Genomic DNA, 27,806 nt, shown 5'->3' on the forward strand with positions numbered 1-27,806 from the left:
CAATCCACCTCCCCTTTTTCTCTCCCTCCCACACAAGCCATTTCCTTTTTCCCCGATGACAGAACTGAGCCCCGGAGACCCAAAGGACTTTGCCCAAGACCACACAGTAAGCAGCAGAGCGGGGATTGGAACGTGGGTCTTGGGAGTCCTCGGATCGCAGATGCGAGTGTCTTTTCCACTGCATTTGTAAAAGGAGAGGGTTGGATTGGATGTGTTCCATCACTAAATCTTAGGCTCTGATTTAAAGGCTTCTCGTATTTCCAGGCTAGGGGAAAGCCTGGTTGGATCCCCGGAGGCTTTTTTCCCGGCTTAGAAAAAAACAAAAAGAAACAAGAAGCAGCAAAACGAGACCAGAGCCATGATGTCACAAAAAGAGAACTGAGCCCCGGGGTTTCAGGACAGCTCCCAATGAAGCCACTGTCCTTGACAATGGGAGGTAGCTGACTTGACGTGACTTGAGGGCTCTGGGAATGTGGGGGCCGATGTCTGGGCCCACCTCCACGCCCCCAGGGTGGGGGGTAAGGAGGGGAGGTAGTTTCTTCTCCGGCTTTCACCCGGGCAAACTGAATGCGCTAGGGTCACGCCCCGCGGATTTTCCGCGGTTGCAGCCAAGGGGCGGGGCAGGGGGCGGGAGCCCCAAGACCAGGGGCCCGGTTGGCTCTCTATAAGTGGTACTGCAGGGCGCTGATCTGGTCACACACGGCCGGAGCGGAGGCAGAGAGCCTCTCTCTTCGCGCTCCCCAGCCCGGGACAGGACGCGCAGACACAGTGAGTGCCCCTTCCCCTAGGCGCGCAGCTGGTTCCCCCTTTCGTTACATGTGGCTGCTGCCAGACCTGACTCTTGGCCGGTCACCGGGATTCTTCTTCCAGTCCATAGAAATTTCCCTTTCTACCTCTTTGCGAGTCCCCACCCCGGGAGCAAGTGAAAGACTTTTGAGGACAGGGAGAGTCCCAGGCTGGGCATAGGGAGTCCTGGCTTTAAATCCCATTTCTGCTTCGATTTACTCGTTTACAAGTCAGTATCTTGCCTTCACTTCTGCCTTGACTTCACTTTGGTACTTCCACTATCAAAATAGGGGGATGGGTTCCTGCTCTGGTGACTAGGGAGAGGGGTGAGGAGGCTCAGACGGGAGGGGTCTGAAAATCCCTGGGTGGACTTAGGTAAAGCCCCTTTCCATTTATTTCTCAGTTTCCCCATATGGACACGGAGGGGGACGAAACCAAAAAATCTGTACTCTGTTCCTGCCACACAGGGCAGGACGGCAATATGATATTGTTTGCAAAACTCTGTAAGCCTCTTCTGGAAAAGGGCACACTTTGACTCAGCTGAAAACGGGGTGGGGTGAAGAACCGGGAGCTAGAGGAACCAGCTGCCCCTGTCCTCCAGTCTTTTTGGATCTCAGAGCCTCTTGCCTAACTTAGAAGAGAGGGCTTGGGGGTGCCGGGTAGGCTATGACCAAGTACCTTCAGAGCCAGCCTCGGTTTGAAAGAATTCATTCCAAGGGCTTTGGAGATTATCTAGTGTAGTTAGTTTAACCCCTTCAGTTTACAGAGGAAGAAACTGAGGTACAGAGAGGTTAAATGACTTTTACCAGGTCACACAGCTAATAAATACCATAGTCATATTCGAACCCAGATCCCCTGGCTCTGAATCAGCATTCCTTCTGCTACCACCATTCTAGGGGAAATATATCCAAGTCCCCAAGCCTGGAACTCCTAGTACAGGGAACCTTTTCCTCCTTCCGGAGCAGCAAATGCACTACAGCATTAGAAAACCAGGGCTACAAGGGGAGGTGAGCAGAAAGCAGTGCAGAGCAGTGAGTGGGGAAATTTTATGGGACTGAGAAAGACATTAACTCAATAAAGAAAGAATTGACCATCAGAGCTGTCCAGCAGTGGATTCAGCTGCCTCCTGTGGTAAAGAGTTCCCCATTACTGCAGGTGTTCAAGGGAGAGGAGGAAGGGAAAAGGGGCTGGATGACCCACCTTCTGAGTCATCTATGGTCAAGGAATCAATAAAGGAAATTCTTATACTGGGAGGATGAGGAGGAAAGGATTTGAGATTTCCAAGTTCCCTTCTAAAATACCAAGGTTCAGACATGAGCTTGAGAAGGGAGATATCAATGTGGATTGTTCAGGGAAGGCTTCCAGGAGAGAAGGAAAGGCATGATCTTCACCTTGAAGGCTGAATAGGATTTGAGGCAGGCAGGGAGGAAGAAAATTCAGCCACAGGTATTCTTTTCAATATAGCTGTATTCATTAAACTTCTATTCTGAAGAGCTCTGGCAGTCTGTTATTGTGGAGGAAAGCCCAGGATCTGGAGTCAGAGGGACATGTGTTCAAATTCTGGTTCTGCCACTTATAATATTTCAGAGTGACCTTGAGCAAGTTGCTTAACTTCTCTGGGTCTCAGTTTCCTTGTCTGTAAAAAGAAGTCATTGGGCTAGAAGCAAGATGATCTCTAAGGATCCTTCCAATTTCCAATCTATGATCCTAAACAACTCACTGTTCTGGACACTAAGGGAGATATAAAGTTTTGATAAGCTCTAGTTCCTTCTCTGATGGAGCTCGCAATCTAGTGGAGGATAAGACACCTATACGGGTAACTGTGAAAATACATACTATTACATTTCAAGTACATTTGAGACTTACAAACCAAGTGCTATGTGAAATGTGTTGTATATATCCTCCTGTTGGAAGGGCTTCCTGGAAGCTTCCTGCAGGAGGAAGTATTTAAGTTGGCTTTGGCAGCTAGGTAGTGAAGTGAATAGAGGGCTGGAATTGGAGTCAGGAAGACTCATCTTTCTGAGTTCAAATCTGGCCTCAGACACTTACTAGCTATGTGACCCTGGGCAAGTCACTTAACCCATATTTGCCCCAGATCCTCATCTGTAAAATGGGGACACACTGAAGAAGGAAATGGCACACCACTCCAGGATCTTTGCCGATGTAGAGTCAGACATGATCGAACAATAACAAAGTCCAACAAGCAAAGATGGAGAGGTAAGATGTCCCAGAAGCAGGGCACGGTGAAAGCTTACACACACAGTACAAGAGCGGCATACTCAGGAACAGAGGCTTCTAACATAGCTGAAACATGGAGGGGAAGGGACATAAAGTGGCAAAGTTTGGTGTCAGATTATGGACGGCCCCAGATCCCAAGCAGAGAAGTTTGAGAAGTACTGAAGATCATGGAGCCGATGTGACCAGATCTAGGTACTAATGTCTGGTCATCATGTGAAAGATATAGTTGAGGTTGGAAAGAGTGAAGGCAGAAATAAAGAATCTTTAGCAAGGTACTGAGTTTCCCAATAGGCAGTTGCTATAGGTTGGATTCCTACTCAGGTCCCTAGGGTTGGGCTAGATGACTTCTAAACTCTTAAAGATCACTTTAGCAGTATTTGAGGTCAGGGATGTGTTGTAGGGAATTAGGAAGTGTGCATCCATTCAGTTTGGAAGAGATGAAGGGCCAGGCAGGGATCCCCATGATTTTTTTTTGCCTGTCTGTAAGACAGACACTCTAGCCTGTACATGTCAAATTAGACTTTCCTAGCTGTTCATGGCCTGCCCAGGATGTAGGGAATAGGTCTTGCTCGGCAAACACTATACTTCCAACAAACCAGCTCCAGCCTTAGGAGGGGCTGGCTGATTGATATCAGAGGAAGATATGTTCTGGCAAATACTCCACACAGAAAGCATATTTGCTAATAACTTGAATGAGAGGTGAGGTAGGAAGTATTAATTTCAATGCCTGTGGACTGCCTTTTATGTCCCCCAACTTCCACCCTGAGTGGTCTGAGGTCTGGGACTGAGTAGAATAAACCTTTGATCTTTCAGTACTTCCTACAATGGAAAGAAGTCAGTCCCCCTGGAGCCATGCTCTGAGATTGCCCTGATGGGTGGTCTCGAGGGAGCCCCTTGCCCTCTCGGGGCGTCTGTTTCTTCTTCTGTAAAATGAAGTGGGCATGTAAAGATAAGCTCTCAAGTCCCTCTTTGATATTTTCATCTGCAAAATGGAAAGGCGAGGGGAGAGTTAATGTTCCCTTTCCTACCCATAAAAGAGGAAGAATATCCCATGTACACAGACCTGCTTCCCAAGGCTTTTGTTAAGCAAATGCTATCCAAATGTGAGCTTCCTTTTCTCTCCCTTCTTCATCATTATTGCATGATTCCCTTGATTCTAGATAGCTTGGACAATGGGACTTGCTTGTTCCAGGTATGTTCTGGCCTCTATACAGATATATATAAAGAGAGCGCATTAATGTTTACAAAGCAGTATACAGATGTTTTCTCATTTGCGCCTCCCAACAATCCTGAGAAGGCTGTAATTCTCATTTTATAGGTGAAGAAACTGAGTCAGACGGAAGTTAAGTGACACAGCTAGTAAGTATCTGAGGACAGGTATAAACTAGGGTCTTCTTGACCCTAGATCTCTATAGGTGAATCTATCTGTGTGAGGAATAAGGTTGGAGATGGGGAAGGAGATAGGAGGGTTAGAAACAGCAAAGGCACTGCCACAGCCAGTGTGCTGGTAGATGAGGGAGTGGGGTTGGAAGCGACAAACCTCTCCAGTATCTTTGCCAGGAAAGTCCCAAATGGGGGTCACAAGGAATTGGACACAACCGAAATGACTGAATGACGACTTCAGGAATTGCCTTTCAATCAATTCTAAATCTATATCATTATACATCATTGAATCCATATTTCTCTATCCTTCTATAAAAACAGCAGGATAGACTTCGTCCAATGCTTTTCTAATAAAATCTAGGTAAAAAGAAAGGAGGAAATGTGTGGTTTCATTCGTATGGGGAACTCCCGGGTGAGTAAATCCCCTCTACCGATGCAGGTCAGCACTTTTCTCTGCAACTTAGAGTATTAGAAAGTTGCTAGAACAGTGGTGTCAAACTCAAATAGAAACAAGAGCCACGAAACCTGAGGGGCACATATTGACTTAGAGAACCACGTGTTTACGTCACCTGTGCTCTAGTGTATTTTTATTTATTATTTTGTTAAATATTTCCCAAATACATTTTAATCTGGTTCAAGAAGCACTGGGATTGTGGCTGGTGGCACTGCAAATCTTGTTTGACACCTCTGGCCTACAGCACTGAAATGGTGAAATGATCTGTCCAGCTATTATGTGTCAGAGACAGGACTTGAACCCAGATCTTCATAGCTTCAAGCCTCAGCTCTCCATGTCATATACACACTCTCTTTCTAAGTAATCTGTAACTTCAGCATTCCCTGATTTACCTGTCTAGTAACCCTGTCATAAAGGAAATGAGGTTAATCTGCTTTGATGAAACCGTGTTGGCCCTAGTTCCTTTTCCAACCAACACTTAATTTACTTTAATTAATCTGTTGTTGTTCAGTCATTTCAGTCATGTTCTACTCTTCATGACCCCATTTGGGGTTTTCTTGGCAAAGACACTGCAGTGGTTTGCCATTTCCTTCTCCAGCTCATTTTACAGATGAGGAAACTGAGGCAAAGAGGGTTAAGTGACTTGCCCGGGGTCACACAGCTAGTAAGTGTCTGAGGCTGGATTCAAATTCAGGTCTTTCAGACTCCATGCCTAGCACTGTACCACCTAGCTGCCCTCCTTTAGTTAATACATATTAGAATTTTTCCAGGGATTGAAATCAAGGTTGGCACTTACAGGCTCTTCCCTTCTTTTGAAAATCAGGAAAACAATTGTCTTTCTGCAATTCTCCAGTTGGCTCCAGAGGCTCTTTCTTTGAGATCTTGTTAAGTTCCCAAATCACTGTCAGTACTGCAGCAGTCCCACCCGTCAGTTTACTCCAGAGTTTCTTTATCTGGGCCTGCTGCCTTTGTGTACATTGAAGAACTGATCTCCCACTGTCTTTTTACTTGTCTTCGGTATTAACTCTCTATTAATCACTTTTGTTTGAGCCTTTCTTGTCTAAAGATAATTTTCTTTGTTAAAGAAAACAAAAGCAGCTATACCTTTTTCTCCGAGTCTGTCATCCTCATCCCATCACCCCTAGCCCTGTTCTTGGTCCTCACTGTGACCCTCCACTCTTCTATTCTTTCCCAGTCATCCCCTGCCATACTCTCCTCCCTTCCCTATCTCAACCCACTGGTGAACCATAGTGAACTATTTTGCTGCGCTTGAATCCCTAGCTCCCTCATGCCACTGTGCCCAAGCCTCAACCTTAGATTATTCCTACCGTTTGCAGGCTTTTTTCCTATTCCAATCTGTTGCCAAGATTTGTTGTTTCTACCTTCACAACATCTCCCCTACATCCCCTCCTTGCCAGTCAAGCAGCAGCCATCCTGGTGAAAGACCCTCAGTCACCTTCTATGAGAACTACTGCCATAGCTTCTAGTTGGTCTCCCTCCCCACTCCCGTCCATTCTCCACTCAGCTGCATTTAAGCCCAGGTCTGACCATATCATTCCTCTATTTATAAATTCCAGCAGCTCCCTAAACCTCCAAGATCAAAACTAAAATTCCTCTGTTTGTTATTTAGAACCCTTCATAAACTGGAGCCCTCCTACTTTTCCAGTATTCGGACCTCAGTCCCCTCCATGTACTCTTTAATCCAGTGGTGCTAGCGTCTTGGTTGTTCTTCACTCGAGACCCTCCATCTCCTGCCTCTGAACATTTTCACTGACTGCACCCCATGCCTGGAATTCTCTCTTGGTCCATTTACACCATCTATATTTGTATGTACATAGTTGTTTGTGTGTTGTTGCCTCTATTAGAATGTGAATTTCTTGAGGGCAGGGAATATGTTTTGGCACACCCTCTGCATTTAGCCTCGTGTCTGGCATACAGTAAGTAGGTGCTTAATATTTAAATGTCTGTTGATTGAGAAGGGTTCTATTCCTATTCCTCTTTTCTTCACTGGCCTCCACTCATTTCAAGCTTTAGCATTTGTGACACTATTCTTCTAAGACGGTACCACACACCTCTGTATTCATCCTCTGTTACCTGTCCTGGAAGATTTACTTTCTGTATGTCATTTAAAAATTGACATCAGTTGATGAGCTCCCTGTGTAGCCGCATCATTCTCTTTAGACAATCTCTTTACTTCTACATCAGATTTGTTCTTCTTTATATCTTTGGGATAAAAGTTCCCCATCTTTTCTGGGCTGCATTCACTTACAGAATTTTAGGCTATGGAACCCTACCTGTAAAGAACTCTGACTCTAAATCTGACTCTTATGCTCCCACTAAACCCTTATTATATTTGGTCCCAGAAACCAACTGTTTAGTCTGGGGGAGTCCCTCCAGGCAGAGAGAAAGAGAAACAGACAGGCAGACAGACAGACAGACATAAAAAGGAGCTTCCTAATTCACTAACCTAATGAGCATTTACTAATGCCTACTAGATGCCAGCTACTGGGCTAAGTGATGATATACAGAGATAAAATCAAATCATTCCCTGCCCCCAAGGAGCTTATACTCTATGGGGGCAAAACAATGTATACAGAAGTAAGTGAATGTAAAATATATACAAAGGAGATACAAATTAATATTGGGGGGAGGCTCTAACAAATGAGGGGATCAGGAAAGGCTCTGTGTCTAGGAAGTGGTTCTTGACCTGAGCCTTGAAGGAATCTAGGTATTCTAAGGTACAAAGGTATGGGGGGGGCGGTGCATGGGGTAAATTGGAGATAATTAACAGAGGGAAGGCACTGTAACTAAGAGGTTAGGGATGACTTCTTCTAGAACATGGGATTTTAGTTGCCACTTAAAGGAAGCCAGTGAAGTCACTGGTTGGAGCTGAGGAGGGAGAGCATTCCAGGCATGGGGGAGAGCCAGAGATAGAGTTTCTTATTTGTGCAACAGTCAGCCAATAGATAATTAATGGCTAACCGATTGCACTTTAGACATATTAATTTCCTAACAACAGTCTGCCCATTTCGTCCTCAGGCTATACAGTTCAAGCTTGGTCAGATTGATTCTTAGCCATTGGAGGTTTGTTGGGAATGGCTGGGGAGCCAGTGGAAGGTAGACCTTTCATGGGGACTAGTTTTAGCCCGGGGTAATGAATTAGGGAGCAGCATGGGAATTAGAAAATCTGAGTTTTTCATTCAGGCTCCGCCACTAACTTGTTATGTGATCTTGGACAAGTCAAGCTTCCCCTCTCTGGGCCCTCAGTCATCTTCTTTCTAAGGGGGAGAGTTGAACTAAATGATTTACAGAGGCAGGAGTGAAGAGTCCTGGACTTGGACTCAGGAATACATGGGGTCAAATTCTACCTTAGCCACTTACTAACTACAGGACCCTGGGAAAGTTACCTTAACTTCTGTGGGTCTCAAATTCCACATCTGTAAAAATAAAGGATTTGGACTCAGTAGCCTCTGAGGTTTCTTCTAATTATAAATGAATGTTCCCTTTTAGCTTGGAAAAAGTTCCATCCTATTATCCTATTAATTCTTCCATTCTCCCTGTCCAGACAGTTCTGCCCTCAGTGTGGTTGGAGGGAAGAAACTCACCCCCAGCTAGGAGATTAGGAACAGTTAGGATGACATATTTGTAGGACTGTGTTATAATCATTAGCTTATTTTAAGCCTAGACAGCAGTATAATGGCCCCCAAAGTCCCTTGCTTTCCTTTACTTTGGCTTTGAGAAGTTTATTTTAGATGAAAAGTCCTAAGTTCAGTTACAGTCATTCCAAGCCCTCAGTTAGAAAAATTCCTAACACCTAAGCAAGGGTTGGGCTTTCTGCCTAACCATACATTTATATCTATCTTAACCCCTGGCCTCTTTATGGTTGAGGCAAAATTCAGTGCACTGGTTACACAATTACATCCTAGTGCCTGGGTATAGACAAGCTTTGGAAGGCGTTGAGGGAAGAGCTGACTTTTTCTTGAGATTTTCCTTAACCTGGGTTCTCCCTTCGGAGATGCCTGCCAAACCAAACAGTCCCCTTAATATCTCCCTTTTCTGTCACATCTCAGTCCTCCTTTTGCCTCTCAAAGATGTAATGGAAATGCCGCACTTTCTCCAACCTCTCAGATCCAGACAAGATGCTCAGGATTTCTTCCCCTGGTTCTGAGCTAGATTCTCCCCTTTATATAAATTGCTTAAGTCATGACCCATTCCTACCAGTCTGGCTATGCTATTGATTCAGGAAGGTGTACAAGCCCTTTTCACACTCAGCTCTGAATGTTTCATTAAATCAATAAGTGTTCTTGCCTAGTCAAGGCACCAAAACCAAATGGAGTGGTTTCAAACCCATTCTTCCACATAGCTGAGTTCCCAATGATACCACCCTGGATTTGGAGTCAAAACTTGGTTCTGTCATCTAGTTTATCCATGTTTGTCCTTGAGGCAGTTTTCCTCCATTAATAAATAAGGGGTCTGAAAAACCCTTAGAGATCTAGTCCAACTCTCAAATCCTCTGACTCTTGGTAAAGAAAAGATTTGCTATAGGAGTTCAGAGAAAGAAGGGATGGGAGGCGGAGGAGGCTCAGGAGTGTTCAAGGAAAGTTTCCTGAAAGAGGTAGGATTTACATTTCCAAAGAACTCATGATGGAAAATGCTATCCACCTCCAGAGAGAGAACTGATGAACTCTGAATAAAGATTGAAGCATATTTTTTTTACTTTCTTAATTTTCCTTGCCTTTTTTTTTTGCAATATGGCTAATAAGGAAATACATTTCACATGATTTCACATATATCATGTTGCTTGCTTTCTCAATGAGTGGGGGAGAGCCTGGAGGAAGAGGGAGAATTTGGAATTTAAAATTTAAATATGAATGTTAAAAATAAACCAGAAAGAGAAGGAAGGAAGAAAGGAACGAAGGAAAGAAAGAAAGAAACAAAGAAAGAAAGAAAGAAAGAAAGAAGGAAAGAAAGAAGGAAAGAAGGAAAGAAAGAAAAGAAGGAAAGAAAGAAAGAAAGAAAGAAAGAAAGAAAGAAAGAAAGAAAGAAAGAAAGAAAGAAAGAAGGAAAGAAATAAAGACAGAAAGAAAGAAAGAGAAAGAGAAAGAGAAAGAAAGAAAAGGAAGAAAGGAAGGAAGAGAGAAAGGAAGGAAGAAAGAAAGAGAAAGAAAGAAAGAGTGGGGTTTGAGCTGTACCTTCAAAAGCCAAGCCAGACAGTTTCAAAAGACAGAAAGGTAGTAATGATTAGAAGACCCATTGCACTTTCTGGAGACAGTGACCCAGTATAGGATGAGTGGGGGAGGGAGATAACTTACCCAAGGTCATGTAGAAAGTCCAAGAGAAGGGCCTTGATAAACCTTTTTCTAAGTCCTTGGTACAGATATTCTGGGACCCATCTAGCTACTTTTCTCTTTCTCCTCAACTGTCAGAGAAAATAGAGTTTATGTTTTACATGTAACTAGGGAAAAACAAAATACTAAATAAAGAGAAAAGAAAATAGAGTTTGTGGGGGCAGAACCTCGGGCAGTCAGGGAGGTAGGCTCTTGGGTCAGGCCTAGCAGGACAGCACTCTGCATCTGATAGTCACTTCTCTCCTGGTCCCCACAGGCCCAAGCTGAAATGATGAAGATGATGACTTTCTTCCAGACAACTGTAGGTGACCAGGCAAACTCCTCTATGCCTCTTCAATACGAGTCTGAACTCAGCCCTCCTGGCAGAAAGCCCTCTGCAGTGTCAGAGACAGAGTCTGACACAACCTCCCTGGCCTCCTCCGAGGATCTCTCTCCCCATAAGGATGGGGGCTCGACCCAATACAAGGAAGAGGAGAAGAAGAAGAAAGAGAAGAAAGGAATCCGAAAGGTGCTTGGCGTGTTAGCCAAAGGGATGAGGAGGAAGAGTCATTCAGGCCCCACAGCCGAAGTGCCGCCCGAGATGGAGGTTAAGCCTGACATCCCACCCCCTACAGGTAGGTTGTAGAAAGAGGAAACCATCAAGGTGATATGGGGAAGGTTTGGCTCAGTGTCCAGGGATGGAAGATCTTTTAAATTGATTTCACTGGTGTACTGACGAATTAAAGGAATTGAATTCTACCTTGGGGAGACATGCAGATGGGGGGAGGTGGGAGACCCACTGTTCTCTCCAGAGCCACTGACAATAAAGGATGAGAGAGGGGAAGTAACTTGACCAACGTGACACAGCAAGACCAATAAAAGCATCTTGCTGGGCCCTTTCCTGAGTCCTTTGTGAACAATGTTCTCAGACTCACCTATCTTTATTTCTCCTCAACTGTCAAAGAAAATAGGGGTTATTGAGGACAGAGCAACTGTGAGACTGACCTGGATTTCCCAGACCTGTGTTACTGTATTACTTTGGGCAAGTCATTTAACCTTCATGGGCCTCAGTTTCCCTGCCAATAAATAAGAATAATAACCCTGTCCTGTCTCCCTCCCAAGCATGTGGTAGTGCATGGAGCGCTGGGCCTAGAGTCAGGAAGAACTGAATTCAGATTCAGCCTCAGACACTTACGAGCTGCGTGACCCTAAGCGAGTCACTTAACCTCTGTCTGCCTCTGTTTCCTCAACTGTAAAATGAGGATAATAATAGCGCCTACCTCACGAGCTTATTTATGAGGTCACCGAGAACATACAAGTGTAGATATTCAGAAATAACACTGACGTCTAAGTCATTAGATGTGCATAAGCCTCCCCAGCTCCAAACTGAGGAGCTCTTAAACGTTCTGAGGTTATCCCCCCAAGAAATCCGGGCACACGGGCCTCTTTTGGACAGAAGCATCACAATGAGGTGTCAATGACACTAGAAAAGAATGGCGTGCATCTTCCCTACAAAGAATCTCTGGGCTCACTGGGTCCAATTAACTGATCTGTTCTTCAAATCATGGGCTCGCTCTCAGCCAATCAGGAAGCCTCTGGAAGGTCTGGCAGGCTTGGGGTATCATTTCTTCCATCGTGGGGGAGGGGAGGAGAAAAAGGGAACCTAGATCTGTCAATTCACTGGTATAGGAAACCCTCAGTGAGGAAATTCCCTTATCAATGTGGATAGGGCACCTGGTCAGTGATTCCCAGTCTCAGGGAACTGCACGGGGCACTGGGAGCTGAAGTCGCTTGTCCAGGGTCTCGCGGCCAGTGTATATCAGAGGTGGGCCTTGAACGTGGGTTTTCATGACTCCAGAGGCAGCCACAAGTTATCTCCCCTTGTATGCAGCTCTCTCCATAGTACTTCAAAACCTCACAACCACCGCATAGGGCAAGTAATGTAATCTCCATTTTTGAGAGGAAGGAACTGATGCCCAAAGAAGGCCAATGACCTGTTCAAGGTCACACAGTCAGGAACTGTCAGCATTAGGACCCAACCCTCCGTCCTCTGACTAGAGCCAACATTCATCATGCCACCGCCTTCCCTTCCAATCAAGGAGGGAAAAAACCCAAGGAAATACCAAGCGGGCAGTGTAGTAAAGTAGGAGGAACACTAGTCTGAAGCTAGAGGACCTGGGTTCCAATTCCAGCTTGGCTGCCTATTGACTGGTTTTGGACAAATCACGTTTCCCATCTCTGGCCCTCGGTTTCTCCTCCCAAGGGGTCCCATAGTTTTAAACCCTGTGATCTGCATAATCCCCTTGAAGGAATGTTTCCCCCAGAGACTGTAAGAACCACCTCCTTTATCAGGACCCATAAGGAATCCCAGGCATGACTAACTCTCTCTTTCCCTCTGGGACAGTGGAGGAACTCTACTCAGCACTAGAACAGGGGCGGCTTGAGATGGCTCCTCACCTCCTGACCCTGGAGCAGTCATTGGTACAGGACACAACTGGGATGACTGAGGAGGATCTGGTCCGCCAGCAAAGCAAGGTGGAAGCCCTCTACACACTGCTGCGGTCAGCTGTGCTGCGTGTGGTTTGCCGGCCTCTGGAGAATGAGTCTGGGCTGCTGCTCCAGGCCCTGAATGTCATCCTGGAGCAGGAGAAGGAGGACCAAAGAGTGGCAGCCGAGGCAAGGGGACCCTCGGTCCTGACACCCACCCGGCCCCGGCATTGGCTCAAGCTGTGGCAACAAGGTGTGGCAGACTCTGTGGAAGAGCGGATGACTCGGCCCCCTTCCGCCACCCTGGATGGACCTAAGCCAGAAGGCATGGAGGCCAGCTCGGAGGCTGCCCAGAGCTTCCTGCACATGGGCAAGACAATGAAGGAAGACCTTCTGGTCGTAGCCCAGCGCCTCCAGCCCCTCTACCCCGCTGAGTTCAATGTATTCCGCACCTATGCCGAGTACTATCATAACTACTTCTCAGCCCAATTCACCTCCATGGTTCAGTTTGAGCTTAGTGAGCCAGACACTTACCTCCTGCTTCTCTGGGTGCAGAACCTCTACCCAAAGTAAGTGACGACCACAGAATGTGGATACGTGTATCTGTCTGTCTGTCTGTTGTCCTGGAAAGAGCTCTGGATTTAGAGCCAGAGGACTTGGGTTCACATCTCCACTCTGCTATTTACTGTAACCTGTGACCTTAGACAAGTCATTTCCCCAGCCTCAGATTACCCAGTTATAACACGAGTGAGCTGCAATCTAATAATCCCCAATAGCCCTTCCAGTTCTGATGTTCCATTATCTGTGATTTTCACATGAGGAGGTTAAATCCCATGTTTCCTAAGGTTTCTTCTAGAACTGAAACTCAATGACCACATCACCTACGACTAACTCAGGGTTCATCTTTCTCCTTCTGAACCAAATAGACCAGTCTAATCCACTCCGGAAGGTGTTTGTTAATCACATATTAAGTGATTAATAAATGTTCTGAGACCCATTTATCCCTCTGTTAGACCAGTGGTGTCAAACTTAATAGAGAGGATCCCTGTGGGCAGCATATTAACTTAGAAAACCACAAATCCATATTACCTATGTTGTATTGTATTTTTGTTTATTTTATTAAACATTTCCCAGTTAAATTTTAATCTGGTTCTAGCAGCCCTCAGGGAATTTGGGCTTGTGAGATATTAGACAATCAATGTTCTTTATGAAAGCCCAATCTAGCTAAGTTCAGTGCAGTGGAATTTTTGTCTTCAGTGACTCCCAAAGAGTTATTGAGAGAACAGAGAAAGGAGCACGATCTGCTTTAGTGGAGGGACTCCCATAGCAATGAAGTTACCAATCAGTGAAGTATGTACAAAGGCTTTGGCTTACATCCATGCTGGGGACATCAAGATAATGCATGGGACCTGCCCACCGGGAATTTACCTAATCTAGTCGGGGAGGTGATAGCTAGAGGTGATGTGGTGTGACAGTCCCCTCGTCTGTAAAATGGCGAGATTGGACTAGATCCCCAAGGCATTTTGTGCTGCAGCCCTTCCTCTTCTCCCTCCCAATGAAGGTCAGCTGCTTTGGAACCACAGACCTATAGAAAGTAGAACTATGGAAAGCTTAGAATTTGGAATTCCAAGACCAGGGGACATAGAACTCTAGAGGACAGCATCAGAGACTGTACTTCGGCCATAGAATTATTACTTAGAGCAGAGCGCCAAAGAAAATGTGCCAACTAGAAGACCATCTAGCCCAATTCTCGTGTTCTCTCTCTCTCTCTCCCTCTCTCTCTCTCTCTTTCTCTCTCTCTCTCTCTCTCTCTCTCTCTCTGTCTCCCACACTCTCTCTCTCTCTGCCTCCCTCTCTCTCTCTGTCTCTCTGTCTGTCTCTGTCTCTCTCTCTCTTTCTCTCTCTCTCTCTCTGTCTTTCTCTCTCTCTCTCTCTCTCCCTCCCTCCCTCTCTCATATGTATATGTTTTATTACATATGTAGTATATATCACACATAAATTATAACTATATATACGTATATCACACTGATTTGGCAACCATGCTCAGAGTAGAACCCAGGTCCATTAGTTTTCAGTTCATCCCATTGTAAAGAAGAGTGGGGCCACTGGGTTCATGCCTTCTGGGAACTTGGCTATAGGCCAGACTGGAGCAACTCTGGTTTTCCTCAGTGATAGGAACCTTCTGCCCTGGAACAGTGATATCTGATGTCTTTATTTTATTTAGTCTGCTTGTCTCCCATAATTCCATCCTATTCAATGTGTGTTCTGTTCCCTCTCAGCCTTTCCTCCTCCTTGGCCTCTTATAGGTGGGATGTGAGGTTAGTCTCCCCCTCCCATTCAGGGCTGGTGGTCAGCATGGAAGAAGAGGGGACAGCTAACTGGTGGAATAGAAAGAGTGTCAGGCCTGAAGTACAGAAGACTCATCTTCCTGAGTTCAAACCTGACCTCAAACTAGATGTGACCCTGGGCAAGTCACTTCACCCTGTTTGCCTCAGTTTCCTCATCTATAAAATGATATGGAGAAGAAAATGACAAACCCTTCTGGTATCTTTGCCAAGAAAACCTCAAGTGAGGTCACGAAGAATTGGACATAACTGAACAATAACAAAATGGAGAGACCCAGGGAGTGAGGTAATAGGAAGGGAAGGAGCACTGCGGAAATCTATGTCTGGGAAAAAGCTAGGGACCTGCTTTAGTTTTTTGAGCCTAGAACCCAACCCTCTCCTCCTCCTCCTCTCCTGCCTCTCTCTTCCTTCTCCCCCCTAAAACAGCCCCCTCAACTTACCCTGCTAGTTTCAAGTGATACCACATTTTTTAAAACTTCTATCCTGTGTAAAAACCTTGTGCCAAGTCATTGGGGAAAGCATACAGTGTAGACAAGATTTTCCCTTTACCTTAATGGAGTTTACAATACCCTCACATCTGTAATAGAGCTTCCTATTTTCTGAAAGTGTTTTGTTGTTGTCTTAGCCTCAGAACAGTGCTGAGGTGGTGAGAAGGTGGAGAGGGGGGTAAGGAGGCTTAAATGTGGTCTCATAGTACGTCACATCGAGAAGGGACCTTAGAAATCTTTTAGTCCAATCCCTTCATTTACAGATAAGGAAACTGAGGGAAAGGGGTTTGCCTGATGTTACAGAACCAATCAGTATCAGAACCAGGATTAGAACCCAGGTCTTCTAACTCCCAGAATCCCAAAGAGGACCTCACTGAGGTTCTGAGATTTTAAGATGGTGCCTGCCTGTATAGTGTGAGAGAAGTCTGGGAGACACATTGGGTGGTCCAGGGAAGCAGGAGGATGGGGGAGTGGATGATATCTGTGTGTTTCTTTTATCTTCTGTGAATGAGATTGGGTCTTTGGGGTTGGAGTTGAGAGATCTGACTTGAAAGCCCAGTTGAAACCCCAACTTGCTATGTAACCTTGGACAAGTCCCTCCCCCAAATCTGATCCTCAGCTTTCTCCTACATAAAATAAAGCAGTTGGACTAAATGGTCTCTAAGGTCCTCTCCAACTCAAAAGAGCTAAATGGAAACCCTGGTCCCTTGTCACTGGAGCCTTTAGGAGGTCTGGGCCTAGAGGCTGCCCAGGTGAGGAAGAATAGCTGTGGGGGTCACCTACTTTGTACAGAAGTTAGAACCTGAGGCTGAAATGGGAAGGCAGATGGAATGTATTCCAGACAGCTGTGTTTACTCTAGAGGACTCTCTAACACCTCTTGGGAAGATAACCAACTCCCCCACTCACAGAGCTCTGATAAACATTCTCTCCCACTTTCTGATGAATGCTTATTATCAGCCCCGGGCCCAGAGCCTGTGACTCCTCCTTTGAACCTTATACCAGCCCGGGTAGGGAGGTGCAGGGCTGGCCTGCTGCTTTCCCCTTTGGGACAGAAGAGGAAGCACAGATTCAGAGGGGAAGTGATTTACTCAGGGTCACACAACAAGACAGGAGCAGAGCCAGGATGAGAATTCGGGTCTCCTGACTGCAGCAGACAGTGGCTGTTCACTTCCTCCTCAAGGCTACGCCTTGACCGAGAGCCAAAAACCCTCCTGGCAAGCATAAGGAGCGTTAGAAGCTCTGGACAACACAGCAGCTTGGTGCCCTGGATAAGATCCTAGATTGCAAGTTGGAAAGAGATCTTTTGTTTTTGCTGTTTAGCTGTTTTTCAGTCCCATCTGACTCTTTGTGACCCTTTTTGGGTCGTTTGGGGTTTTGGGGGGAGGTAGTTGTTTTTTCTGGCAAAGATACAGGAGCGGTTCACCATTTCCTTCTCCAGCTCGGTTCATAGATAAGGAAACTGAGGCAAACAGGGTTAAGTGACTGGCCCAGGGTCACACAGCTAGTCAGTGTCTAAGACCAGATTTGAACCCAGGAAGATGAGTCTTCCTGACTCCAAGCTGGGCACTCTATGCACTGTGGTGCCACCACCTAGCTGCCCTCAGGATCTTAGAGACTTTCTAGTTCAATCCTGTCACTTCATGAGGATACAGATGCCCAGAGAAATTAAGTCACTCACCCAAGATTACACAAGTAGTAACTGGAAGAGAGGGGATTTGAACCCAGGCCCTCTGCTTCCCAGTCCAGCAGTGTTTCTACTACACATCCCTTCCAACCTCCCACCACCACCCTATAGCGTGGATTGGAGGAGTGTCTGGTACTGGGGAGTTTGACTTTCAAATTTCATGTCATCTAAATAAATGTAAATACAGAGCAGGTTCCTAGGTGGACAGCTCTCGCTTTTAGTAGACAGAGCCCTGGGTTCTAACCCTTAGTTTTACCATTGCTCTATGGCCTTAGGCAACTCTTTCCTCCCTCCTGGGCCTCAGTTCCTCATCTGTCCAGCAATGGTGGTGGATGAGATGACCTCTAAAATCTTTTGACTCTGAGTTTCTAGGTTCATGATCCACTCTCACATCCCCCCCTTTGGGGTGTCAGTGGATGCATCAGTTTATGGAAGGAGTGGCCCAGATAGATCCCTTGTTGGCTATAGTTTCCCAACTAGTACAACTTAACAGGGTACCGAGGACCCGGGGACGATAGGGGCTTGGGGAGGGGAGGGAGTGGCCTGAGCAAAGAGAGAAATGGAGATGAGGAAGGAGGAGTGTTTAAGGGGGAGGATGTCAGGAAGAGAGGGATCAGTTTGGCTGAGACCCAGGTAAGCCTGGCCTTTGCCGCTACAACCTCTGGGATTCCAGCCCAAGGGCCGTCCCTGACATTTTTACCAAGGTATCCCCTGGGACTCTAAAGATAGCTATTCCTGCCAGCTTTCCAGAAAGCTGGTGGAGTCTGGGCTGGGAGGGGAAGACAGGAGAGACTGATAACATGGAAAATTAGACCCACTCCACCCCCAAATGGGGCCAAATTGCAGCCTGCACCGGCTACAGCCACAATCTGCCCCTGGAGAGGGGGAATTAATGATTGACAGGGTCATGCCTAAATGCCTCCTGCGATGGGAGCGGGGGCAGGGGAGCCATTCTAGTCACTGTTGGTCATGGCTGCCTGGCTTCTCTGTGTTCCTTAAGGGCCAACCAGCCTTACGCTCCCAGCCCTCTATACCCTGAGCTAAGTTGGGGGGACTGAGCACCAGGCCACCCAGGGCTCTAGAGGATAGAGCAGAGTCTGAGATTATTTACCCGCTCATCCACTGCATGACTTTGGGCAGCCGAATTTCCTCAGTGTTCCAATCTGTAAATTAGGGATCTTAGTCCTGGCCTGACATGCCTCATGAGAACTGAAAGATGATAACAGAGGAGAAATCTCTCTGGAGAACTAAAGAAGCAGCACAGAATGGTGGAGACAGTGTGGAAATGGGTCAGGAAGCCTGAGTTCGAATGACAGTTCCAGCACTTACTAACTGTGTGACGATGTCAGTTAACCTCCCTGAGCTTCCAGTACTTCACCTGCAAAACGGGCATAACACCCACAAGGGAGTTGTGAGGAAAGTACTTTGGGAACCTTAGAGGAGGGATACAGGAAGAAATTGCAGTCTGTGAATACCTGAGCTTCTTGAGGGCCGGCCCGGCCTAAGGATATTTTTTCCTCTGTTTCTTCTGAACCGTGAGGGAAGTGTTTTGTAAACCTTAAGTGCCACATAAATAGGAGCTGTTTTCTGTTTGTTTGTTTTTGGAGGGGGGAAGGCAGGGCAACTGGGGTTAAGTGACTTGCCTAAGGTCACACAGCTAGTAAGTGTGTCAGGTATCTGAGATGGGATTTGAACTCAGGTCCTCCTGACTCCAGGGAAGGTTCTCTACTCACTGTGCCTCCTAGCTGCCCCAGCAGGAGCTGTTGTTGATCCTGATTTCTCCCTCCTCTGAGCTCCCTGAACCTGGAATGTGAGCTGCTGGCCTCTTAGTCCTTGGTCATACCGCTTCTTATCTTGCTCTCCAACCTGTCTAATTGTAGGCCATCTCCTAAGCCAGACTGGGCTCTCTGAGGATAGGACCTAGGCCTGTTTCTCTTAGAGGCAACTAGTGGCCTCAGACATTTACTGGCTGTGTGACTTTGGGCAAGTCATTTATTTAAACCTCTGCTTCGGTTTACTTATATGTAAAGTGGGGATGATAAACCTTCCCAGTGTTGTTGTGAGGACCAAATGAAACGTTTGTAAGGCATTTAGCACGGCTGCTGGTACAGAGCATCCCCTTAATAAATGCTTTCTTTTCCTCCCTGCCCTCACCTTCGTCTTCTGTCACCCTTAGACTATGAGCTTCCTTAAGGGATAGGGCCTGGGTCTGCTCTTCCCCCACCCTCTCACATTCTGCCCTACTCAGATCTCCTCCGGACCACTGTGTCTAGTCCTGGCTATCACATTTTAGGAAGGACTTTGGTAAGCTAGGAACTATCCAAGGAAGGGCCCCCGCAACAATGAAGGGTTTCAAGTCCATACCATACTGGGAATTTGTAGGATGAAGCTGAGATACTTACCTACAGAAAGAGTCTGGGTGATATGAGCACTGCCCTGACGTACCTAAAAGGCAATCTTCTGGAAGGCTCCAGAGGACAGAATCAGGAGCAATGGATAGAAATTTAAAAGATGCAAATTTAGGCTCTGCTCTCAGGAAACTCTTCCTGACACTTAGAGCTGTCCCAGAGTAGAATGGGACACGTGGGGAGGTAGTGGACGCCTTTTCACTTCACATAAAAACTCATTGTCACTTGTCTCGTGTTGTAGTGGGCCTTTTTTCAGGGGGTATGGGTTGGACAAGATGGCTACTGAGATGCCTTCCAGGTCTGAGATTCCATGATTCTATGAGCCCCCTGGGTACAGGGTCTGGATCTCTTCCTCTTCTTCTGAGACCATCCACATGGTTAGCCCCATGATCAGCTCTGCATTGAGGGGATGGGAGGGAGGTCTCCCAGCCTCGGAAGACTTCTTTACTCACAGGCCCTTCATTTCTGGGTTTCCCTCTTTTTTTGCTATCAGTGAAATCATCAACAATCCCAGACTACCAGGGGAGCTTCGAACAGCGGGCTTCGGGAAGCTCCTACCACCCGAAGAGATCCGCAAGCTGGAAATCACCTACATATCTAACGAGACAGTAAGAGTGGTGCTGTCTGACGTGCTCTGGTCCCTCTCCCCCTTACCCTTCTTCACACCTATCTCTCTTCTCTCTGCCCTCCCATCCTGGCCTAGTTTGGGACAAGAATTGAAGAGGCTAGTACCTGACTTCCTAATCTTAGCCCACCAGGAAAGGAGCAACAAGCAACTGGCTTTAATTCACAAAGAGATGCTCCCAAACTATTTCCTTCAGTCCCAAATGGAAAAAAACTAGGAGGAGAGAGTGGAGGCAGGGAAAAAAATGGAGGAAGGAAAAGAGTGAGAGATGACAGAAGGAAAGAGAAAGCAGAGGAGGTAGAGGAGACAAAAGAGAATTGAGGGAGGAAAGAAGAGACGGAAATCAGGAGGAATTAAGACAAAGAAGCTCGTTCCATTCCTCAGAGCCCTTTGCCTCTCTTCTCTGCTCCTTTCACATTCTGTCTTGCACCGTACTTATTGGCATGTGAGCCTCTGGCGCATATTGCCTGTGTGCCTAGTGACTTGGCAAGTCAACCAACTTCTCAGTGTCCAAGGCTACTCTCTCATACTAAAAAAGATGGAGACCAAGTCTGGTCACCAGGAAGTTCCCTATGCCAGTGAAATCATGGATCTTGTCATAACTCCCTGCCCCTTATTCGACTGTCCTTTCCTTGAGGGCAGAGACTGTGTCATTTTTTATGTATCCTAGCATGAGCACAGGATATTTTATATATTAGGATTTTAATATGTTTTTAAAATTTGAATTTCCAATTCCCTTTCTCAACAGAGAAATAAAGGGGAAGAACCGGGAAAGGGATAGTGACGTAGAGAATTCTCTGTCTTTGGGGAGAAAAAAAATTAAATAGATGAGAGAAATAGAAATGGAAAGAAAAGGGGAAGGGGAAAGGAGAGAAGAAAGAAGGGGTAAGATATGGGGATTGAGAAAGTAATGGAAAGGAGGGAGAGGAGAGAAAAACAAAGAAGGAGGGGGAGCTAGGGAGGCAGAAACAAAGGAAGGAAAAAGATGAAGAGAGAGAGAGAAGCAGAGAGATAAAGAGCGAGGAAACTGGAGAGAGGTAGAGCAAACAAATATGTAGTGAGGAAAGATAGGGACAGGGGCAGGTAGGTGGCTCAGTGGATAGAGCACTGCTCCTAGAGTCAGGAAGACCAGAATTCAAATTTGACCTCAGACACTAGCTGCGTGACCCTGGGCAAGTGACTTAACAGAGACAGAGAGAGAGAGAGAAAGAGAGAGAGAGAGAGAGAGAGAGAGAGAGCTGGATGCATAGATAGAGAGAGCCTTAGATCTGGAGGTCTTAGTGTGATTTTAGGCTAGAAACCAATAAGGAGGCTAGAGGCTCGAAAGGAGGATGGGAGCAGGGGGAGGAGAGAGCCCGATCTGGGAATCTGGGTAGGGACAGTAAAGGAGGGGAGTGGAGGGTCTTGAGGTTCATAGGCTGGCTGAGAGAAGGTCAATGGGAGGGGAGAGGAAGAATTATTGAGAGCCACTCACCACCCCCAGACTGAGAGTTAGGAGCCCTGGGTTAGAGTCCTGCCTATGCCACTAACTTCTTGTGTGATCTCGGGCACATCCCTTCCCCTCCCTGAGCTATGGCTGCCCCATCTGTAAAATAAGAGTATTGATCCCCACTTTGGGTGGGGTTAGAAGTTGGAGGTTGGGATGTAGACAATAAAGTACTAAAAAGTACTTACGAAGTTTCAGTGACTCACAAATGTGTGGAGATATTTTTATTTTCCATCATGACGGTTGTGACGTCAGTCATGCGAACCAAAAGTTTTCCTGTCTGTAGACAGGCTTCCTTCTCAAGAAGGCCCCAGCCAATTCCCAAGGGAGAGCAGAACATAAGCCAAAGGAGTCAGTGCCAAGAAAGGGACACCCTTCTACCCAACCCTCTGGGCCTTCCCCTGCCCCCACCCCCGCCAAAGTAGCCCTCTCACTGTATATATACCTGGAAGGGAATTTAGAGACCATCTAGTTTAATCTCATTTTACAGAGGAGAAAACTGAGACTCAGAAAAGTGACTTGCCTAAGATCACACACAGTAACTTGGGGAGGTAGTAAGTAGTAGTTAGTAAGCCTCAGAGCTAGGAATTGAATCCTAGCTCTGACTATAAATCCAACATTTTTCTTCTTTCACCATAAAGACTTGGGACTGGCCACGAGTGGCAAATAAGAATAACCACAACTCATTTAACTACAGTGCTATGTCTCCGAACACTGTCCTTGCAAAAGCCCTGGCAGGCAGGCAATTTAGCTGCTAATATTTGACAAAGGATGCTACTGAGGCTCAGATGAAATCATAGGGTTATAGAATGTTAGAGTCAGAAAGGATTTCAGAAATCATTTAGCCCAACCATTGTGCACATAAGGAAACCAACACCCAGAAAGGGCAAAGGACTTTCTGGAGGTTGGGTCTTCTGACACCAAAGTCATCCAGTACACTTTCCTCTATCCTCTCCTCCAATATCCCCCATCCCACTGGGATCTCAGGGCCAATACAGGGTGGGAATAGGGATAGCCAACATCCCCTTGGCTTCAGGCAGGATGTACTACCAGCGAGTTCCCAAGATCACCTGGGTTCCTCCCCATCACCTAGGCAAACGTCCTGGAGCTGATGATGCGGGGGCTGAAGCTAGAAGCGAAGAGATGGTCTGAAGACAAGGAGCCCATAAATCTGGAAGGGCACTTCCACAGTGAGCTCCCAATTGACATCATCCAGGTACAGGCACAACCTTTCTGTCCTCTTCCTCTCCCCACTTTCCTCACAACACAGAGGCACAACACACATGTATATGCAATGTAATGCACATCCAGGCGCTATGGCTTTGGCCCCTCAAAATAGACACATTTCTCTTTTGAATTTTTATATATTTTATTTTTCCCCAATTACATGTTAAAACAATTTTTAAAACTTTTTTTAAGGTTTTGAGTTCCAAATTTATCCTTCCCCTTCCCTGAGACAGTAAGCAACACACAGACATATCTCACATTCAGGTGCACGCTCAGGACCTGGATATGCATCCCTGACTGTCAAAGGCAAGGTATGGATGAGAATACACACATAAGCAGGTCTAGATCTACTGTGGCTCTTCTCCAACGTATCCACACATACCTGGATGTGCCTGTGTGTATGTATGTATGGCACATGGCACACTAGGCCCAATGGCCTGGGCAGCTCACTCCTAACACACTCACTCTCACGTCATCTTTATCCATGTACACAACAGTGTCTGGACTCCCAGTTCTCCTTTCACCCCTTGCCCCCTCCCTCACTTCCCCTCACCCCCACCCCCAAAAAACACCTCAAACATGCTGGCAGATTTGTAGTGGCCAGAGAGCTAAGTCAGAAGACTTAAACTCTAAATCTGTCTCTGCTATTTAGTAACTGGGTGACTTTGAGCCACTATATCCTTCTCTTCTCTGGGACTCATTCTTCCCTTGTAAAATAAGGGGGCCAAACTTGGAGGATCTCTAAGGTCCCTCCTCACTCTAAATCCTGTGCTTTTTAAAAATTTATGCTCACACATTCTCCTCCCCCCACACAAATAACTGCTCACCCTTCACACTAATCGATTAGTAAACACTGGTTAATTGCATACACCCCCACACCAATTGCATATACATACATCTGCACACACACATATTCATATATTCATGTTCCTTTGGGACATGGGGCTTTGGGGTTGAGTTATCCTCGATCCTTCAGACCCCCTTTCCACAGCCACCCCAGGCAGCCTTTGCTCTTATCTCATAGTCCCACAGCCTTCCCCCTCCCCAAGTCAGAAGGCCAGGATGCATTCCCATAGCCCTCAGTCTCTTTTAGCCAGAGTCCCAGGAGCAAAGTCCTCTTTCTAGATCTGCTCAGCTCTAGGCCTGTACTCCCAGCCCTCTCTCCTCCTAACCACCTTCTTCTCATAGATTATCTCCGGGGCACAAATCAAGGCAGAGAACATCACAGCGGACTTAGCTAAACAAATGAAACCCTTGCTGATGGTTCAGCTCTCCTCCTTCCTGAAAAGGTATGTCCCTTCAGGGGTGGGGCACTGGGGGTCACGGGGCTGGGCTCACCCTCTCTCTGCCCAATCCGTGGGGGTACAGGGGAAAGGAAAAGGACTCAGGGCCTGGATCCCTATAATCCTGAAATTCTAGCATTTGCCAGTCATTAGCTCTGTAATTTGGGGACCAGTTTCTTTTCTCCTCTGGTCCCCAACTTCCCCATCACTAAGATTAAGGAATTGAACCCACAGCTACCAGCGAGCCTTTGCAGACTTCACAGAGAAAAGCAAACAGAAGCATTACAGAGCCACCATCATGGCCAACATCAACAACTGCCTGACTTTCAGGTAAGCCCACAGAGTAGGAGGGTGGACCGCTTCAGGGGAGCTAGCAGTGTGTCACTGAAGCAGTCTTTCCTGAGCTTTCTCCTTCTGCTCCACCTCATGTGCCCAAGATAAGAGGAGGAGCACACTAGGGCCTCAGGGAGTTTCCTGTTTCATTGGAGAAGGGCAAAAAAACATAGAGCACAGAATTTTAGACTGGACAGGATCTCAGATAGCATGTAGTCCAACTCCCTCATTTTACAGAAAACTGAGTGTCAGGGAGATGTGACTTATCTAAAGTCACATAGTGGCAGACTGAGTACCAGAACCCTGTGTAGAGCTGAGGTGGTCAATTAATCAGAATACATTTATTAAGTGAGTACTTAATATATATTATTTTATTAATATTAATTAGCATTAATATTAATAAAATATTATTAAGTGCCTACTTAAGTGCTGAGTGCTTAGGATACAAGGAGAAGAAAAAGTCAATTCCTATCCTCAAGGAACTTAGGATATAATGGGATATAGAATGCCCTAAAGCTACTAAGTATGGTGTGGAAGAGAATTCAGAGATCAGTAAAGTATCTATCTGAGTGTCATAAAAACCACAAAGGAAAGAAGCCTTATAAATGGGAATTCAAATGTGAAGCAAGTTTTAGTGTGCATAATAAAATCCGCCAAGAGGGGATCAGTAAGGCAAGGAGTCCAACCAGAAAGCTCGTCTCACTAGTCATCAGAGTATCCACTCTTTTCCTGATGGGGAAAGAGGAGGTCGGTATAGACTGGTGTAGTCAGGGAAGGCTCCCTGAAAGAAGGGATTTGAGTTGGTCCTTGAAGAATGAGAAATGGACATTTTGAGAGGGGGAAATTGGAGGAAGACCAGTGTAAACAAAGGCATAGGACATTTGCTGATGAGCTCACCCAGGCCTGATCAGAGTTTCCATAAAGTGAGCAAAAGAAAATGAGTCTGGAAACCCAGGCTGGAGTGAGATCAATGGACAGATACCAGGATAAGGGTCTTGGACTTCAGTTCCCAAGGGCATAGTTCCCCTGGGAAGCTTGTTCTCAGCTTCTCAGAAAGGCCTCTCTTTCTGCAAATTTGCAAGAATCATGGTGAAGTTAAAAACAAAGCACTGAACTGGACAGAAGACCAGGGTTTGAGTACTGACTGCCACTGACTGACCCCCCGTGCGATCTTGGACAAATCTCTTTCCTTCTCTGGGTCCCCTTTTCCTCCTTTATAAAATAAGAACTATAACGTTCCGAGATCTATGGTCTTTTAGAGTAACTTTATGATATATTTACAAGGAATAGCAAGCTGTACATAATAGATTTGCAGTTTTGTGTGCAATCTTTTCATACTGTTACGGAAATGCTTGTTTCGTTCCATAAATGAAAAATAAAATAAATTTTTAAAAAGAAAAGCATCAGAAGTAAAAATAAAATAAGAGGGTTAGCTTAATCAGGGGTCTCAGTATGTCTTTTCTGGGCTTGGGTCAGTAACTAGAGCAGCTTCTCCCTCCTCCTTTCAGGGACTACATTGAGAAGGATTCAAAGACTATGGAGAAAAAGCTCAACAGCCACATCTTCCACCCCCTGCATGAAATCGAGCAGAGTGGTTTCAACATTCTTCTCCAAGACCTATTCCTGGCACTAAAGGTAATAGGAGTCATAGCTTGGAGGAAGAGGGGGTGAGGCAGAGGAGAACTAGGGGTGGGGGCAGGGAGGGTAAGGTGCCCTGAGGTATGTTTGTCTTTCTCTGAGAAGACACAAATGAAGACCACACAGAGCTACAAGGTTGAGAAAATCCTGGCCGACTTGAGGCTGTTTCCACTTCACCCTTCTCCTCCCCAGCCCCCAGACTTCCCCGTGTTGCCACATTCCTGGAGTCTGTATTTCCTGTACTCCCCTGCAGTGCCCCACCCTTCACCCGCTTCCAGAACTGGTGTGCCTAGACCCAGATACATCCTATATATCTTTGTTTCTGAGAAACGCTGAAAATCTTACCCCCCCCAATAATGTTTGCTTTAAAACTTGCCCTGGGACAGGCAGAAGCCTGTACTAGATAACGAAAGCTTACTTCAGAGCAACAATTCTGACTTTTTTGGTCTCAGGACTGACTCCCTTTACACACTTAAAAATTATTGAGGACTCCCCGCCCCAAGAGAGTTTTTGCTTGCATGGGTCCTAAGTATTGATATTTTGTTGTCCAGTCATTTTTTCAGTCCTTTCTGACTTTTGTGACTCCTTTTTGGGGTTTTCTTAGCAAAGATACTGAAGTAGTTTGCCGTTTCCTTCTCCAGCTCATTTTACAGATGAGGAAACTGAGGCAAACAGGGTTAAGTGACTAGCCCAGGGTCACACAGCTAGTAAGTGTCTGAGGTCAGATTTGAGCTTAGGTCTTTCTGACTTCAGGCCTGGCCCTCTATCCACTGTGCCAACTAGCTGCCCCTCTATCGATATTTGCCATCTTAGGAATTACGTCTTAGTATTATTCTGAAAATGTTTTTGATTTTGATGATGCCTGAAAGGGTCTCAGGGACCACCAGGGGTCCCTCGGATCACACTTTGAGAAACACTAGTTTAAAAATGAATCTCTTCTACAGCTGTTCCAGGGATGGCTAGAGGCCCTTGAATCCTGAATCTTAGCACCTTCGTTCTCCCAAAGAGGGAGCTGCAATCTCCCTGGAGGGGATGTCTCCCTAATCTCCACCACACAAAACATAAGCGTTTCTTGCCCCGCACTTGAAGTTTCTGTGATGGAGTCAGGGAGGAAGGAGAGAGGCATGGGGGTGGGGGAAGGTGAAGAGGGAAGGACTGAAAATCTTGTTCCTCCAGATTGTGATCGGAATGTGAACCTGGAAATGGAGGTCACATACTAACTGATTGACAGCCCCCACCCACTCCTCAATAGCCTTATCTGTGGGCTGTGTGCGTGCATGTGTTCATTTCGGGGGGAAGCCAGGGGCTGTACATCTTTAAACAAAACCATTCCTCCTCTAGCCGCTGTTCAAGAGGCTGACACAGACCCGCTGGGCTACCCATGAGGAAACCGTGGCAGAAATCATTCAGATTACCAGTAACTGTCTGCCAGAATTCAAGGCTCTAAGAAAACGGTACCAAGAGGTAAGGAGGATGTAGCTGGGCCAGGAAGTGTCACTTCAGCCCCTAGTAACAGGAAGCCTGCCTGACAATCCTACTCCACCCCTTCCCACCTTCACTGTGCCCATATGGCCTGTGGGAACAGTCCATGTCCCTTGGGAGGAGGAAGGGAT

At 46.3% G+C, this 27,806-nt stretch overlaps 1 protein-coding gene across 2 annotated transcripts in view; it reads left to right on the forward strand.

Annotated features, from left to right (window-relative positions):
* The first annotated feature begins 690 nt into the window (after positions 1–690).
* Positions 691–27,806, forward strand: part of TNFAIP2 (TNF alpha induced protein 2) — a 32,625-nt gene continuing 5,509 nt past the window's right edge. The window contains exons 1-9 of one of the 2 annotated variants that reach the window (XM_036751696.1): positions 691–768; positions 10,466–10,823; positions 12,593–13,244; positions 20,095–20,209; positions 22,806–22,928; positions 24,128–24,228; positions 24,457–24,552; positions 26,064–26,190; positions 27,535–27,657. In XM_036751696.1, coding sequence (XP_036607591.1) covers positions 10,478–10,823; positions 12,593–13,244; positions 20,095–20,209; positions 22,806–22,928; positions 24,128–24,228; positions 24,457–24,552; positions 26,064–26,190; positions 27,535–27,657 — 1,683 coding nt within the window. In that variant the 5' untranslated portion in view covers positions 691–768; positions 10,466–10,477. The remainder of the gene's footprint in view (positions 769–10,465; positions 10,824–12,592; positions 13,245–20,094; positions 20,210–22,805; positions 22,929–24,127; positions 24,229–24,456; positions 24,553–26,063; positions 26,191–27,534; positions 27,658–27,806) is intronic. The other variant, XM_036751698.1, reaches the window with a different exon arrangement.

The sequence above is a fragment of the Trichosurus vulpecula genome, chromosome 3 (genome assembly GCF_011100635.1).
Source record: "Trichosurus vulpecula isolate mTriVul1 chromosome 3, mTriVul1.pri, whole genome shotgun sequence".
NCBI classification, from domain to species: Eukaryota; Metazoa; Chordata; class Mammalia; order Diprotodontia; family Phalangeridae; genus Trichosurus; species Trichosurus vulpecula.